The sequence below is a fragment of the Impatiens glandulifera genome, chromosome 8 (genome assembly GCF_907164915.1).
Source record: "Impatiens glandulifera chromosome 8, dImpGla2.1, whole genome shotgun sequence".
NCBI lineage: Eukaryota > Viridiplantae > Streptophyta > Magnoliopsida > Ericales > Balsaminaceae > Impatiens > Impatiens glandulifera.
The window spans coordinates 39,005,390-39,022,546 of NC_061869.1; the positions used below are offsets into that span (position 1 = coordinate 39,005,390).

The 17,157-nt window shown below is 32.3% G+C and overlaps 3 protein-coding genes across 3 annotated transcripts; 1 reads left to right on the forward strand and 2 right to left on the reverse strand.

Annotated features, from left to right (window-relative positions):
• Positions 1 to 2,528: 2,528 nt before the first annotated feature.
• Positions 2,529 to 10,757, forward strand: LOC124912005 (plasma membrane ATPase 4-like). Its single transcript, XM_047452558.1, has 15 exons — positions 2,529 to 2,683; positions 5,878 to 5,997; positions 6,203 to 6,439; positions 6,525 to 7,286; positions 7,405 to 7,527; positions 7,603 to 7,707; positions 7,806 to 8,115; positions 8,194 to 8,432; positions 8,512 to 8,544; positions 8,635 to 8,716; positions 8,982 to 9,142; positions 9,218 to 9,391; positions 9,485 to 9,667; positions 9,955 to 10,136; positions 10,219 to 10,757. Exons 1-15 carry the CDS (start codon positions 2,627 to 2,629, stop codon positions 10,313 to 10,315), a joined length of 2,865 nt encoding a protein of 954 aa, XP_047308514.1. The 5' UTR covers positions 2,529 to 2,626; the 3' UTR covers positions 10,316 to 10,757.
• A 552-nt stretch (positions 10,758 to 11,309) lies between these two features.
• Positions 11,310 to 15,321, reverse strand: LOC124911377. The gene is made up of 2 exons (XM_047451854.1): positions 14,095 to 15,321; positions 11,310 to 12,051 (listed from the first exon to the last, which is right to left on the reverse strand). The coding sequence occupies exons 1-2, from the start codon at positions 15,117 to 15,119 to the stop codon at positions 11,451 to 11,453; spliced, it is 1,626 nt and encodes a 541-aa protein (XP_047307810.1). The 5' UTR covers positions 15,120 to 15,321; the 3' UTR covers positions 11,310 to 11,450.
• A 1,138-nt stretch (positions 15,322 to 16,459) lies between these two features.
• LOC124912499 lies at positions 16,460 to 17,151 on the reverse strand. Its single transcript, XM_047453132.1, has 2 exons — positions 16,805 to 17,151; positions 16,460 to 16,722 (listed from the first exon to the last, which is right to left on the reverse strand). The coding sequence occupies exons 1-2, from the start codon at positions 17,134 to 17,136 to the stop codon at positions 16,485 to 16,487; spliced, it is 570 nt and encodes a 189-aa protein (XP_047309088.1). The 5' UTR covers positions 17,137 to 17,151; the 3' UTR covers positions 16,460 to 16,484.
• Between the last annotated feature and the right edge of the window lie 6 nt (positions 17,152 to 17,157).

Sequence of the window (17,157 nt, forward strand, 5' to 3'; positions counted from 1 at the left end):
CAGTTGTCTGTACTTGGAAGATTGCCTTTCTGATTTATCCTGAAGTGGAAAGATCTTGTAGGACGGTCTTCTGCAGCCTGCAGACTGTCCTCAGACTTGTATGAATATGGAAATGTTCAGTCTGTTCCTTTGGTATCATTCTCAACAGATACCCGAAGTATCTTCTTATGCTGGTCGGTCATTTGACTTAACCGGATGACTTCCGGTTATTGCTTTGGCTTCTGAATGACCGGCTGTCTGGTGTTTCCGCCTTCTTTGAGCGGTCATGTTTCTGGTCGATTTGATAACTTGACCGGTTGAGCTTCTTAACCGGTTCATTGGTTTGACCGGTCCGGTTCTTTGTCTATTCCTGCATAGGAAGTTTATTTGTGTTAAGTTCTATTAACCGGTCTAATTTTATCTAACAATTATGTATGACCTAATTTTCTCCTATTATGAGAGTATGCAGGTAACCTCTCATGAGGTTCGATCCCCAACAAAACAAAATAAAAACAATCATTAATATTGTATGTAGAATTACGTTGGACCTAATTTCTCCTTTTATGAGAATACGTAGATAGTTTGTAATGGTTTCAGTCACAATAATGTCTAAAAAATAAAAACCCCTATGTAAGCACTAGGGGAACCACAATAAGGACAATTTTAATTCTTTTGTAATTGGAACTACGTTGGGCTTGATTTCTCATTTTATGAGAATATGTAGGTAGTCTGTCATTAGTTCAGTTCCAATCATAATAAAACAAAAAAAACAATAACCCCTATTTTAACACTATGGGCATTTTTACTAAAATAAAAATGATGATTAAAATGATGAACTTTTTACTTATGTAAAAATGTAACATTGACTAGGTCAAACATTGGAGCCCAAAATCAAAACTAGGGACATTGAAAACGATCAAATTCTTTCACGCGATTGATTATGATCACATTGAGACGAGTGTAGGTTATTTGATCCCTCTGGCGAATGATAGATAAAGAAAGGAACCCGATGAGTAAAATGAGGATTTAGAAAACAAGTAAGGATAAAGTAAGGTCAATTGTTTCATTGACTGTCTCAAAAGGAGCCAAATCAACTCTTAAAATTCGAATATAGTACTGTTCGATTGAACTCGCTCGAAAATTTTACTAAGTGACAAAAACTTTGTTGAAAAAGCTCGTGGAAAAGTCAAAATGCCCAAACTCGTAATCATTGTTGCCAACGGAGGTGTTTCATCTCTAATGGAGGTTATTCTTGAGAACTCAAAGCCTTTAAAAAATAGAAAAATACAAGAACTTGTATTAAACAATGATATTTTTGTTGAGAAATTAAAATCACCACTTGTTGTTCAACCTAGACTCTTGTCTGGTTTGCTAAACACAAGAACAAAAGTGTGTCGATTCTATCAGATATACTACAGTCATACAAAAAAATGGTGAAAAAGACACACATGGTGGTTGATATATTAAAATCACCACTTATTGATCGCCTAGACTTTTGTTGGATTTGCTAAAGGAAATAATAATAGTGTATCAATTCTATCAGATATACTCTAAGTATGTCTAAGGAAAAACACTTTAAGGCCTAGAGCTCAAAGCACACATAACTTTCAGAAGAGTATGTGTTGGTTTACTTATAATCATAAAATTAATTTATGAATATAATAAATTTTAATTCACTTTATTTTATCATTCTTTTCTATCGTTTATTTGTTTATTTATTTGTGAATAATTATTATTAATATACTTAAAATCATTATTATATTTAATAAGTATTATTTTTAGATTTAGTATTAAGGTATAGGAGAGATGTTTTAGATCGGATAGAAATTTACAAATATACAAATAAAATAAATGTAAAATATTTTCCAAAAATGGTCAAAATATTATAGTATAAATTGTTTCTAAAATGCAAGTGAGACATAGCGTCAAAACTTTATTTTCACGTATAATTAAACATCGAACCCCTAAAGGATCTCTTTTCGAAATGCGTTATTTTTCTAAATGTCAAAAATATATATATTTTTTCTAATTTTGTAAAAAAATTATGTAGCGATTCTTTATTTACAAACTGATTTTTTTTTAAATCTCGTTTTGATTAAATTTATTTCAAATTTTTTGAAGAGATTTATACTTGGTTTTAAAAAATTTTAAAAAAATCACTTTTTAGGAAATGTTATTTTTTAAACCCGTAAAGGTAGAAGATCGTAATGCCAACGTTTTCAACACATCTTGCAACTAAATTCCGCTAGTACAATTTTCCTCTTATTTTCAATAAAATTTTCAGTCCAAGTTTGATAAGATATATAGCTAATATTTAAGCTAATAGATGAGGGTGGTAATTAAGTCACTTAGTTCAAAATTGACATGGTTAATAATGTTATAGAATTTTCATTTAAAAATCTTATTAAATATACAAATTAATTTAAATATTAAAAAAAATTGAGTATCAAACCGCGGGTATCTTGAGTAAGGCATATAAAAGGTAAGCAGATACATGCACCTTCTTCAATCACACCTCTAGTTATATTTAGTTTTCTCGAGAAAACAAATATTTACACTTTTCTTTCTCTCTCTTTGAAAATCTAACTAAGAGCTCAATTTTATTCCGGCCAGTCCTAGCCGGCGGTTTGAATACTCCGGCGCCCAAATGGGAATCGAAAAGGCGATGAGCCTTGAAGGAATCAAGAACGAGTCTGTTGATCTGGTTAGTTTTCTCTCTCCTCTATATGCTTTATTTGGAGTTTTTTTCAAATAATCTTGATATTTAAAGTTATTTATAAAGATTAATAATTTGGTCACATTAATAATTTACTATTTTCAATCCATTTTCTTTCAGAAGTGTTTATCTTAGTTTTCTCTTTCTCTCTTTTGCATGTCAATTTTTCACCTTAAAAATTGTTTAGAAAGAGAAAAATATCACATTTACTATTGTTTACATAAGAAGTTCATGTGATCTTATTATTTTTAAACAATTCAATCACTAAATTTATTAAAATTCAATCCATTTAAAACCTTTTTTTTATGATACAAGATCTTTTCTATAAAAAAGAAACAAATAATTCAACATCAAATAAGCTCTAAGATCATGGAAAGGAAAGTAAGAGAGACAATTATTAAATAAATATAAAATAAGAAAGATCATATATATTTTCTCTCAAGCTCAACAAATTGCCTTGACTTTATTTATTTGTACTGACTTTCTTTCAAGCTCAATTTTTCTTTTCAAAAAATTACCAAAAAAACAGGATCAAAATTTTTATTTATTTTTTTCCAAAAAATGAGCTTGTTTGATTTGGGATTATTTTAAAAAATCTATATTAGGAATTCAAATTTTGATTAATGAAAAGTAGATTATTTTAGTTATATTATTAAAAAAATGATTTCTAATATTTATAAAAAATAAATAAAATAAATATTTTAAATATATTAATTAGTGAATTGAAAATTTAATTACAAAATAGTATGAGATAAATAATAAGACACGAAATAAACAATAAATATATGTCTTTCAGAACAGTGGTATGGGGAAAATTCATGCTAGATGTTTGTAGGTTCCGTGTTTATATGCCTTGTTTGGAATTCATATCGAAGCAGCGATAATTTAATTTATGATATTGTCACCTATCTAAGTTTTGCTTTTTTTTAATATGTATTAATACAAATTTCAATTTAAAAAAAATTAAAATTTCAAATTAAAAAAAATTACTTTCAGACAAATATTATATTTAAGAGTTTATTCGGATTTATTTGTATAACTTAGAAAGAGAAAAATACAAAGACAGTAATATATATATAAAAATATATATAAATTAAAATTAAAAGTATTTTAATATTTTAATTAATAAATTATATAATTCCCTAATATAAAAAAAAAAAAAAAAAAAAAGTAAAAAAAAGTAAAATAAGGTTGAAGTGATTTGAATTATTTATTATTCTCAACAAATAAATTATTTATTTATTTATGTGTAACAAAATACTAAATCCTGGACATAAAATAAGCCGCAGTTTCCAAAAGCCTGTCCTTTATATTGTTATATGTTAAGATACAAAAAAAACATTATTTAAGATACAAAAAAAACATTATTTAATTATTTAAAATTAATTTATCATTAAGAGGGAAAAAACAAATGAAGGATATTTTGTGCTTGTTTTATCTGAATTTTCTGTTTATTTTAAATAAATAAAAATAAATAGTTGAATCATAATATTATCATTTAATTAAATTATTTTTTTATTATTAAATTAAAATTTTAAATAAAAAAATATATTTTTGATTATGTATATTATAAAAAATTTCAAACAACTTATATTTTTATGAAATAATTTTTTATTTTAAATCCTAAAAACCCAACATCTCACGGAATTCACATTATATATATAAGATTGCCTTCTAATAATCATGATCCTTATCATTTATTCTTTATAATTCAGATTATACAGTGTGATTTTTTATATTTAAAATTAATTTTGACCAAATATAGATATAATTAATAGCATATTTTTAACTTCACTTAATATAATCATTATTGATATATTATTTCTGATAGCATTTTTTTTTTAACAAAGTAAAATTTTTATAAATGATTCTCTTAGTTTAGGGTTAATGAAATTAGAATTCTCTGTTTGGATTTACCACTTTCCCAGCAAGGATACAAGCCAGTCAGCAAGGGAAAAAATTAGGGATAACAAACGAGTCCTAAGAATATTTTAAATAATTAACAAGTGGGAATTGGAATGTGATATCTGTCAGACTGTCAGCCGTTGGATAAGGAATTTTATCAAAGGAACTTTCTCTTTTATCGTATATTGTTACTTTTGGGCCCACTGAGATTTCCTAGGTCAGTCTTCCATTTAACACTTCCAAGAAAAAAAAAAATTAAAACACTTGTACTCAACAAAATTAAAATTATTCATTTGAATTATTTAAATAATTAAAATTTAAAAAATATAATTTTACTTTTCTTCTTTATTTTATATCTTAAATTATTTTTTTTATATTTTATTCTTATAAATTAATCCATCTTTTTTATCAAAAATATTTTATATTTTTCAAAATCATACCCAATTATTATTTTCAAATAACTTAAATTATAATTTTAACCCAAATTTTGTATTCCTATCTAATTTTACATTGAGTAAATTGATAAAAAAAAATAATTTAAATATATATTAAAAATATAATTTTAAAATAATATACATACTTTAATATTTTAATTAATAATTTGATAAAAATGATGAAGAGATTATTTAAAGCCAATTTAAATAATTTAAGTAACATCAATTTTAAATAATTAGATTTTGATTGGTGTGAGATTATTTAAAGAAAATATATTTTTAATCATAATATTTTCTAATGAAAATATTTAGGCTATTTTAATTATTTTTATAAAATAATTAAAAATAATTTAATAAAGATAAAATGATAGGTTGACGGAATGTTTGGATCCAAATAATCTATCCACACTAGCCCATAAAAACTATTTCCCCATTATTACCATATATACTACCAAACATATTTATTTTTTTAGCTAGAAGTTGAATAACTCCTAAACTTAACAAGGAATTATTTTATATTAACATCGATCTTGATCAAAAAATTTACTCACACCTCATTTGGAGCATATTATTTCATTTGTTTTTTTCGTTTAATGAAGATTTAGGTTAAAAAAAATACCCATTTGAGATACTCACATATGTATAATTGTAAGAGATTTTTTTTTTGAAATAGGCATACTATAGGTGCTATATACTTATCATTCTCTCAAATAATTGTGTTCAATTAAATTAAATTGCATTTATTAATAATGATCGATGATGAAATTAGGTATTTTAAGTTTAAGTCATGATTGAAGTACCGTACACTAACTATCTTGTGGCGTTATTATTGAATTTTTCCAGGAGAAGGTTCCTATCGAGGAAGTCTTCGAGCAACTGAAATGCTCTAGGGAAGGTCTGTCGACAGATGAAGGAAACAACAGGCTTCAGATTTTTGGTCCAAACAAGTTGGAAGAGAAAAAGGTTTGTTCACTTAGAGTTAGAGTAGTTGGTTTTGATTTAATTGGTACAAAATTTTTTTAAATATAAGACATTTTAGTATGTATTTTAATTAATAAATTAAGTAACGACTAAAGAATTATAGAAATGGTCGATTTGTTTAAAACTCGAAATGGTATTCTAAGGAACTAATCGTTTACATTTGTTGTTGCTCTTGTGACAAAAATAGGAAAGCAAGTTCCTCAAGTTTCTCGGGTTCATGTGGAATCCACTTTCATGGGTGATGGAAGCCGCGGCCATAATGGCCATAGCTCTTGCAAACGGTGGTGGAAAGCCACCGGATTGGCAAGACTTTGTTGGTATCTTTTGTTTGCTTTTGATCAATTCGACCATTAGTTATATTGAAGAAAACAATGCTGGTAATGCTGCCGCAGCTCTCATGGCTAACCTTGCGCCAAAGACTAAGGTAACCACCCCTCCTTTGATAATTAATTGTGTTACTATATATGTAATAAACATTTTCATAAATTGTTTGTTTATTGAATTGAAAGGTGTTGAGAGACGGACGATGGAGCGAGCAGGAAGCAGCCATATTGGTTCCTGGAGATATTGTAAGCATCAAACTAGGAGACATCATCCCTGCAGATGCTCGTCTTCTCGAGGGTGATGCTTTGAAGGTTGATCAGTCCGCCCTTACCGGAGAGTCACTTCCGGTGACCAAGAACCCTTACGACGAAGTCTTCTCCGGCTCAACATGCAAACAAGGTGAGATCGAGGCTATTGTTATTGCTACGGGTGTTCACACCTTCTTCGGTAAGGCTGCCCATCTCGTGGATAGCACCAACCAAGTCGGACACTTCCAAAAGGTTCTAACCGCTATCGGAAACTTCTGTATTTGCTCCATTGGTATTGGAATGTTAGTCGAGATCCTCGTCATGTATCCTATCCAACATAGGGCATACCGGAGTGGTATTGACAATCTATTGGTTCTCTTGATTGGTGGTATACCGATAGCAATGCCTACCGTGTTATCCGTTACTATGGCTATTGGTTCACACAAGTTGTCTCAACAAGGTGCCATCACCAAGAGAATGACCGCCATTGAAGAGATGGCGGGAATGGATGTTCTTTGTAGCGACAAAACAGGGACATTAACGTTAAATAAGTTGAGTGTCGACAAAAACATGGTCGAGGTTTTTGCTAAGGGTGTCGATAAAGAACATGTCTTATTGTTAGCTGCAAGAGCTTCTAGGGTGGAAAATCAAGATGCCATTGATGCAGCCATTGTGGGCATGCTAGGTGATCCGAAAGAGGTAACCAAAATCTTTGGTATATAACACAATAAATGTAAATTTGATACTTGAAAGAATTCTTATTTTTTTTGTGTTCATGGAAATTAAGTAATAGGGTGCATTAATTTTGTTTGTTTAGGCTAGAGCCGGCATTAGAGAGGTCCATTTCTTCCCTTTCAATCCTGTGGACAAGAGAACCGCCTTGACATACATCGAGTCCGACGGAAGCTGGCATCGGTCTAGTAAAGGAGCGCCCGAACAGGTAAAAAAAGGTGTCTTTCTTTATTTGAAACATGGAATGAAATAATTGATACACATTTTTTTGTCAAAAAATTAGATATTAGCACTTTGCAACGCGAAAGAGGATCTAAGGAAAAAGGTTCACTCGATCATCGAAAAGTTTGCTGAACGAGGGTTGCGTTCTTTGGCTGTCGCGAGACAGGTTTGAACATCGATCACCCGATATTTGTTTTCCTTTTCTTCGTGATATTAATTGCATAATTCATTCTTCATATTTTTTTTTCTAATTAATTTTTGTAGGAAGTTCACGAGAGAACTAAGGAGAGTGCAGGTGGTCCATGGCAATTCGTTGGACTATTGCCACTCTTCGATCCTCCTAGGCACGATAGTGCCGAGACAATTCGTAGAGCTCTAAATCTCGGTGTGAATGTCAAAATGATAACGGGTGATCAACTTGCTATTGCTAAGGAAACCGGGCGAAGACTTGGAATGGGAACAAACATGTATCCCTCGGCTACTTTACTCGGACAACACAAGGATTCAAGCATAGCTTCCATTCCCGTGGAAGAGTTAATCGAGAAAGCCGATGGTTTCGCTGGCGTCTTCCCTGGTATGTCAATTCAAAAGTATTTTAATAATTTGTCTCAAATAAATAATCACTTTCTCGTTAAATAAACTATCTAAACAGAACACAAATATGAGATTGTAAAGAAATTACAAGAGAGAAAACATATTTGTGGGATGACGGGTGATGGTGTTAACGATGCACCCGCTCTCAAGAAGGCCGACATTGGGATTGCGGTTGCCGATGCAACCGATGCTGCCCGAAGTGCTTCTGACATCGTCTTAACCGAGCCCGGACTTAGTGTTATTATAAGTGCAGTTTTGACAAGTCGAGCTATTTTTCAAAGAATGAAGAACTACACGGTTTGGAATTTCATTTCATTTGGTTCTATTGTCGAGTTTTTTGTATAACAAATTTTATCAACATTTTTGCGTTTGACAGATTTATGCGGTCTCTATCACTATCCGTATTGTGGTAAGTTTTATCGGGTCTCAATTGGAGTTGACATGATAATTCTTTTCGAGTTTACCTTTTTATAATTTTTTTTTCTCTTAAATTCATCAGCTTGGCTTCATGCTTATTGCTTTGATATGGAAGTTTGATTTCTCACCCTTCATGGTTTTGATAATTGCCATCCTTAACGACGGTAAGTCTTCTTTTTCCTAAAAGTTGTTTTCTACAAACTTTTTATTTATTTATTTATTGAATTTTACAGAAATTAATGTTCCTAAAACACTTAAAAAAACTATTACTTCATCTTTTTTTTCACATCATGAGTATTGTATTTTTCTCTAAGTTAACATTAACACTTACACTTTTTTAACTTCTTTACACATTTCTTTATTGCTTTTATTCACAAATACTTAATCGGTTTTGGATATCAACTTTCCACTTTTTGTTGTTACTATTAGGTACGATTATGACAATTTCGAAGGACAGAGTGAAGCCTTCTCCATTGCCGGATAGTTGGAAATTGAAAGAGATTTTTGCGACCGGAGTCATGCTCGGTGGTTACCTGGCTTTAATGACCGTTATATTCTTCTGGTTAATGCACAAGACTGATTTCTTCCCGGTTAGGATATCTTCTTAAATACCTAAAATAAGGAATTTTCTATAATTTTCATTATTTTCACATCATGATCCGCAGGACAAATTTGGTGTTCGATCAATAAGGGACAATGAGTACGAGATGATGGCTGCTTTGTACCTTCAAGTCAGTATAGTTAGCCAGGCACTTATTTTCGTGACTCGATCCCGTAGTTGGTCGTTTGTGGAACGCCCTGGTTTGCTTTTACTCGGCGCATTCATGGCAGCTCAGATGGTAAGTGACGTGTCAATGTTCTTTCGTTTTTAGCAACCCTATTTGTAATATCTAGCTAGTTGCGCTTACTATGTCATAATTCAATGTTTGTAGATTGCAACATTAGTTGCTGTTTATGCCGACTGGTCTTTTGCCAGGATCAAAGGTTGCGGTTGGGGTTGGGCCGGTGTTATATGGATGTATAGCATTGTCTTTTATGTACCTCTCGACGTGATGAAGTTCATCATCCGTTACATACTAACAGGAAAAGCATGGCACAACATGTTGGAGAACAAGGTATATCTAGAAGAGAACTCGTTAATAAACTTTATTTGAAACATTTTATTTTAGCTATTTCTTCTTAGCCTACCCAGGGTAAAATACAATACAACATTTCCAAACTCCTAGGACCACCACCATCTCGGGTACCCTTAAAATTTTATTAAAACAATTATTCTCGAGGTTTTAATTGATACCACTAATTAAGCATATTAAGAAAATATTTAACCATTCATGATACTAATATCTAATGTAGGAATCCAAATGATTTTACTCACTTTTTCTTTTGCATGGCCATTGAACAGACTGCCTTTACTACGAAGAAAGATTACGGACGAGAGGAAAGAGAGGCACAATGGGCGCATGCCCAAAGGACGTTACACGGCCTCCAACCGCCGGAAACTTCAACCATCTTTAATGAGAAGAGCAGCTATAGAGAGCTCTCTGAAATTGCTGAGCATGCCAAAAGGAGAGCTGAAATTGCAAGGTAAATGAAAAACTATGGTCCCTAAACTTTGGATTACTATGAATTTAAATCTACTAATTATGTTTCTATTCGGTAATTTTAGGCTTCGGGAACTCAATACACTTAAGGGACATGTTGAATCCGTGGTGAAGCTGAAAGGGCTTGATCTTGACAACATCCAGCAGCACTACACCGTTTAATAAACCAAATTTGGAGTGACGATGACGAAAAACTATAACTCCTCAGCTTTGGAGGCGAGAGGTTAAAGTTATCCATTAAGAAAGAAAAAAGAAGAAAATATAAGTATAAACCCTAGCTAGATGCTTGTTCCTAGACTATGGGATTAACTTTGTGCTATAAGTTTCAATGGTTTTGATCTAGTTTACTCTTTTTCACATGTAATCTTAAGTTGTTTCCATAAGGAAATTAGTACTATGCTTGGCTTTATAAATTAAAGCTTCACAGCAAAAGAAGTTTTTACATAGTTTCAAAAAACCCCTACTTTTCTCATTCACAGTTTGTGGAGTTGACTTTTACTGTTAAAAGTCAATGCTTTTCTTGGTATATAAGGAAATAATGTTGTTGTAATGTATGGGTGTGTAAATGAAGTTAATATAATATTATGGGCAAATTGTTGACATCAATATTACCGTTGTTTTGCTGAGAATCCTCAAAACACAGTAGTTACTCCGAAAATTGTGCTTTGTTTTTGAAAATTTTAACGATGTTTGAGAGATGGATGAATGCATACTCAATACTTACTGTAACATTTAGAAAATGAGAAATCTGGATCATTCGAAAGGAAGAGCAATGAGGTAAAATGATATTGATGTGTTTATATAAATTAGCTAGAAACATAATTCTATCTAATCCTAATCTAAAACTTAAAAACAAAATCCTAATCATTTAAATAATATTTAAAACTTGTAATATTTATCTGAAATAATTGACTGTAAAAAGGTTTTTGCTCCTTTAGAATTTTTAGCTGAAATACATGAATCAATCAGAAATATTAGTACATGCCCTCTAATTCGAGTATTTAATAATGCATGTAAGTATGATGGTATTGAGTTATGCAGTTCTTTTATGCGGTAAGGGGATTAATCGAGAAAGACCACTTGTTCTTATTAAAAGATCGTGATTGGATCCATTGGTAAAGAGAATAATCTTCTTTTTTGAAAATAATTAAAAATGAAAATGAAAATGGAACTGAAACAGAAACATAATTGGTGACCCTAAAATTAGTACAGTTCTGCCAACACTTGTTCTTTTAAACTTAGGTTCAAATAAAACCAAAAAATGTCAAATGCGACATCTATAGCATATCCATATTCATCACATAAGACAATCAGCATCAGCAAAGCCCAAAAGCATCCCATTCATATATTTCTCCCTAGTCTTCCTATACTTTTTAAGCAATTGTATATAATATGGTCTAGCCTCATCAAACACCACTTCACTACAAAACCTAGATTTTACCTGGCAAAACGCAGCTCCCGCCTCATCTTTATAACGATTGCACAAAATAATATGTTCGTTCGCTAGTGAAACATGCTTTTCCGCAGAATCGTCTTCTAGGTTCCTTAGCCATCTTAGTTGTTGCAATGGATCTTCATTCTTCTCGAGAGAACTTGACATGTGTTTTACTATGTACAAGAAGTTTGATTCGGCTTCGACCTGTTTAATCAATTCTCTAAATATTTCCCTTTGGTTTGTGCTAAGCCAGTCACAACTATCTGATGGTTCTGGAACTGCCCCGACCAAACAAGCTTTCTGAAAGGTGGGATAGCTGTTGGCTAGGAGACTTATAGAAACATGAACTAGCTTCAGAGCAAGATCGTTAAGAATCGTAGACAAAGGATCGGAAGAAGATTGATCGGACTTATTCTGTTTGTGGTTCCAACTAAAGAATGCAACATGAACAAATCCCTCCCACCTGTGTATCCATACAAACAAATCAATTGATATGTGTTTCACAGTAAACATTAAGTGTTCAAAGAGATGATATAGACATTGGAAACAATAATTGTTTTTGTTGTAGTATATGGATATGTTTTCATATGCCAAAACGTTTAGGAACAAAATTTAGTGAGACAGATTGAAAATGTTATTTTTGTTTTTGTATGTGGAAATGAATTCAATACAAAAACAATAGATGTTTTCAAATGAGGTACTGTTTGTATTATTAGTACTCAAACACTAAAATTAATTATAGCAGTGTGGAATATTTAGATGGAGAGCAAAACAGATTATTTGATATATTATTTACATAATAGATTATACGTATTTATACAAGTGTAGGAGGTGGATTTCCTTACTTAGGATAAATAAGAATTACTAAAACATTATAATCTCTAGATTAAAGTTTATAAGAACCCTATAAAATCTTAACCAGCATATTCTAATATATATATATAAATAAATTAGAGAATAAACTAAAATAAACCTAATTAACTATTTTCACACTCCCTCTTAAACTAGGCATCATATTATTCAAACAAGTAGACCTGTGAGTGATGTAATTAAGCCCAAATGAAGATGCCAAAAAGTACTTGATTCTATTAAAAATAAGTGGCTTTGTGGACAATCGTCAACATAGGGACGATATCAAGACTCTCACAAGAAACGTCATGGAGCCATTGCAGAGAAGTGGCTTTGTGGACAATCGTCAACATAGGGACAATATCAAGACTCTCGCAAGATGCGTCATGGAGTTTTTGCAGAGTAGCATCCGCTAGATTAACGTAGCCAGTGCTGAAGAGTTGCAGAGATACGACAATGCAATTTCTGCAAAGGTGACCAAAGCTAAATGAGTGGCTTTGAAGATAATCACCAAATAGAAGGTCGATGTCAAGCTCGCATAGATGCGTCGTGGAGTGTCTACAGAGCGGCGTCAACTATTGACATAGTCAGCGCTGAAGAGTTGTAGAGGTACGAAGGTGGAGATTTTCCGAAGGTGATGTCAAATCTTTAGTTCTTGATAAGTTGACTTGAGACTAAATTGGGTTGTTAATTTTGACAAAAAAATGGTCTGTGACGAAATAGAGCCCAAAGTTAAATTGGGCATAAATAGCTCATATGTGTTGAGGAAGAGACAAAGATTGACGATTCCGTGTAGTATGTGAAGTATGTCGCATCATTGCGTAGAGAAACAAGATCTAAATGATGTTGATGCTCGACTATCGGGGAATGAGATGATGATGTCGATTTTCCTTCGAGAAGACGTCGGAGTATGTTTATGGGTGATAGAACTCACCAAATCTGGGAGAGAAGGAAATCATATTCTTCTAGGAGATGGTTTCCTAAAAAAGAATGAGAAAACTCGTTCTTATTGTCTTTCATTCTCTTAAAGAACAAAAATACTTTTTCTCCACTTTGATCGGCAATCTCTTGAAAATAGAGGCAATTGTTGAAAACTTGGAAGGCAACAAGAAAGACTAATGAGATGGGCGATGTTTGCTTTATGTAAGAATATAAATAGTAGAAATAAAAATAGCTATTCCTGCAATGGCTTACTCAAGAACAAAAGAAGCCCTCTGATACCGTGGAATTTTTAGATGGAGAGAAGAAAAGATGCAGTGAAGAAAAAATGCTTTTAATATATTATTCTCATAATATGTTTTACTTATTTTTACAAAGTGTATGAGCTGATTTTTCTTAGTTAGGATAAATTAGAATCCTTAAAATATCATGACTAGTATATTCTAATTTCCTCAATTCTAATAAATCAGAATCCCTATAATAACTCTACTTTATTCTAATATATCTATAAATAAATTAGAGAAAACTATTTTTACATGTAGTAACTTCATAACTATCCTAACAAGTAACAAGTCTCAACAGGTTTTAGCATACTTGAGCAAAAGAAGATTTATGGCAAGAAAATCGATAGTCTTTATCATGTAGACTCATTAGTGCTATAATACCTATTTCAAAATTTATGCAACTCATAATGCAAATTATTTAAGTAGTTACTCACTCAAAAGGAAGTTCCACTTCGAGAGAAAGTGTGAGATGCAACGACGATCGAGTCATATCATTGTCTACAACTGTATGGGCCTCATGGGGGAATCCCCTAGGTATATACAATACATCACCTTCTTTCAACAAATATTGCAAGCATGTATCGTCTCCACTCAAATTGCTAGCCTCCATAACATTCAGGCTATTAAAAGAGCCATAAAGCCGTGGTAAATCAGGACCAGACTTACAATAAACCGTCCATTTCTTCACTCCATAGAGTTGGACAACGAGGACACAGTGATCATCGTAATGTCGGGCTAAACCTTGAGAATTAGGTGGTGTGATATACATGTTAATACCCGCCGATGGTTGGCCAAAGAGAGATGCTAATCCGTCAACAATTTCTGCGATTTTCTTAAGCCTGAACTCCATTCCTCGGAGAGCGATTGTGTAACCATCTTCAAATGCTCGATCACATCTCAATATATCATGTTTGCAGAGAATATGTGAATCCTCCTGAAAATAATGCACCTCACCTTTCATATGCTCGGTTTTTAGAACCCGTATGTCTTGCTGGTAGGATATAGGCAAACCGAGATGACATCTCGCTTCCTCGAGATAACCGAGGATGTCTAGCTCATCTGAAGTAATAGGAGGGCATGAGACGAGTTTCTGAAGGAACAATGAAAGATCTTGAAAATTCTCATCAAAAGCTAATGTCTTTTTGATGGAACTGAAAATATCATCTTGCTCTTGTAGAAGTTTTGAACACCTTGCTAAGTATAAAGGCTGCATTTCCCAGTGATTCAACATGAAATTTTCAAAGGTAGTTATATCTGTTCCAAAAATGCTTCTCCTAATAATATTTCTTGTAAGAGGTTTCTGTAGTTGATCAGATGCATTCATTGACATCCTGAAAATGCTCTCAGCTAGACTGCTTCTCCTAAGTGAACTCAGTTTGCCTGAAAACACTGGTGAGTGAACTTCCAGCCAAAGCTTTTTAAAGTAAATCTGCAAACTTTCAGAGAGCTTCACTGGCATCTTATCAAGTTGCTCAATGCTACATGCATTTACAAGGGTAGTTGCAATATCGACGATTAATAATTGAAACTCGTCATTTTTGCAAACTATTTTTGGAGTTGGAATGGCTTCTTGTCCACTTTCCTTACCAAGTAAATATACCAAAGCTGTTGATGATTTGGGTTCCTGAAAAAAGTAATAACTATTGAATGATTAATGTCAGACATGGTAAAACAAGGCCTTGTTTGATGTGGGTTTTTGAGACTAATTCCTAATAACCCATTATCCAATCAACTATACACTCCTTAATCAATCATTCAAAGTTCAAACCATCTACCAAATACCCAATAGCTCCAAATAACCTTACATCAAACAAGGTTATTTGAAAATAAACACTTGGTTATTTTTATTTTTTATCTTTACTTGCTAACACTTAGTTATTCAAATAACCCTAGATCAAACAAAGCCCAAGTTTTCAAATTTTAGAGGCTTAGATAATGGAGATATGACTACTCAATTTCAGTACAAAGAAGAATGAAATCTACAAGAAGAAAAACATGCATAAAATAGAAGGAAACATACATAATTTATCCAAATCCAATAATTTAACACGAGCTTCTTTCATTACAAATAACAAAAAGAGTAAATGAAAAGGGAAAAATAAGAAGAAAGGGAGAAAAGGCGAAATGGAAAGGCTATAACATCCCATAAAACCTTCAAGGATGAAGACTATAGCCAAATCTACTTAACTTCATAACACCACAAAAGTATTTCTATGAAAAGACAAATTTAACAAAAAAAAACATCATATCTTTTTTCCTTCCAAGAACCGACACCTCCTCTTCAACACCTTATCGGAATCAACTTGAGAACTCTCTAAAATCCTATTACTCATTGTCTACCCAATTTAAACTTCTCAAATCTCAATCATATCCTCTTTATTTCTTATATGTAACTAATAAACTTTAAACAGACATGCAAGTAAACAAAAAAAATGGAATTGTACAATACCCAATAAATGGAAATGAAATTCATTCATAGAAAGGAAGGAATTGAAAGCCAAGAAATATCATTGATTTCAATGAAATTTTAGTTCCAATTCTAATTCTTTGTTTCAAATCTTCAAGCAAACAATAGAACTGAATTTGGACCCCAATTCCAATTCCGCACCAGCGAAACATAGCCAATAGATTAATAGCATTCCTTGAAACTTACAACTATAACATGTCTTCCATCAATCTTTATTTCGGTTTTTCATATCTCCTTTGTTGGGACTATCATCCACCTTGTTAATGAGCTTATAATGAATTAGCTTTTACTTTTTCTTTAAAGAATTGTCTTATCAAGGAATCCAATTCTAATAAACAATTACTGTCAGGAAAGTACTCACACAAGATGCTCCAGGGAGGATGATTTCAGAAGCTGTTGTCTCCCAATAGATGTGGTGCACAAATCCAAAAAGGCATTACAGGCGGCTATAGCAATAGTCTTCTCCGGAGAAGCTAAGGCAGACATAAGAGTCTTCAAAATGTCTAGGTCAGAGGCCACTTGTTCATTCATCTCCAGTGAAAACAAGGCAGCCGCGCCAACAATCTCCGCGGATTTCGACTTTATTTCTGTATATCTGATCGAGAAAAGTTTAAACATAAGACAGTAATATGTATATACAATACAGATAAAGAACGAAGATTTGGAAAAAAGCTTACCCAGAGGTTAGGAGGAGAGGAAACAAGGAAATGATATGAGAGGGTAGAGTTAGATGTGCAGTAAGGATTAGATGATTAGGAGAGGGAGATAGAAGACAATGAAGCAATCGGTCCAAGCATTTTTTGATGAGAAATGGCGAGTGGGTGTTGTCTTGCAGCTTCAGTTTCTTCTGACTGTGAGTATCTCCATTAATAGAAGAACGAACAATAGAAGCTAACGTCAGAGCAAATATGGTGTTTCCGTCGGCGTTTTCTGGAATACTTGTAAAGGGAATTCGCCTTTTACTCTTCTTCTTCTTCGGCATTTTCTGTAATCTCGTTTCCATCTTCATCTCTTTGTTTGGCTCGTCCGT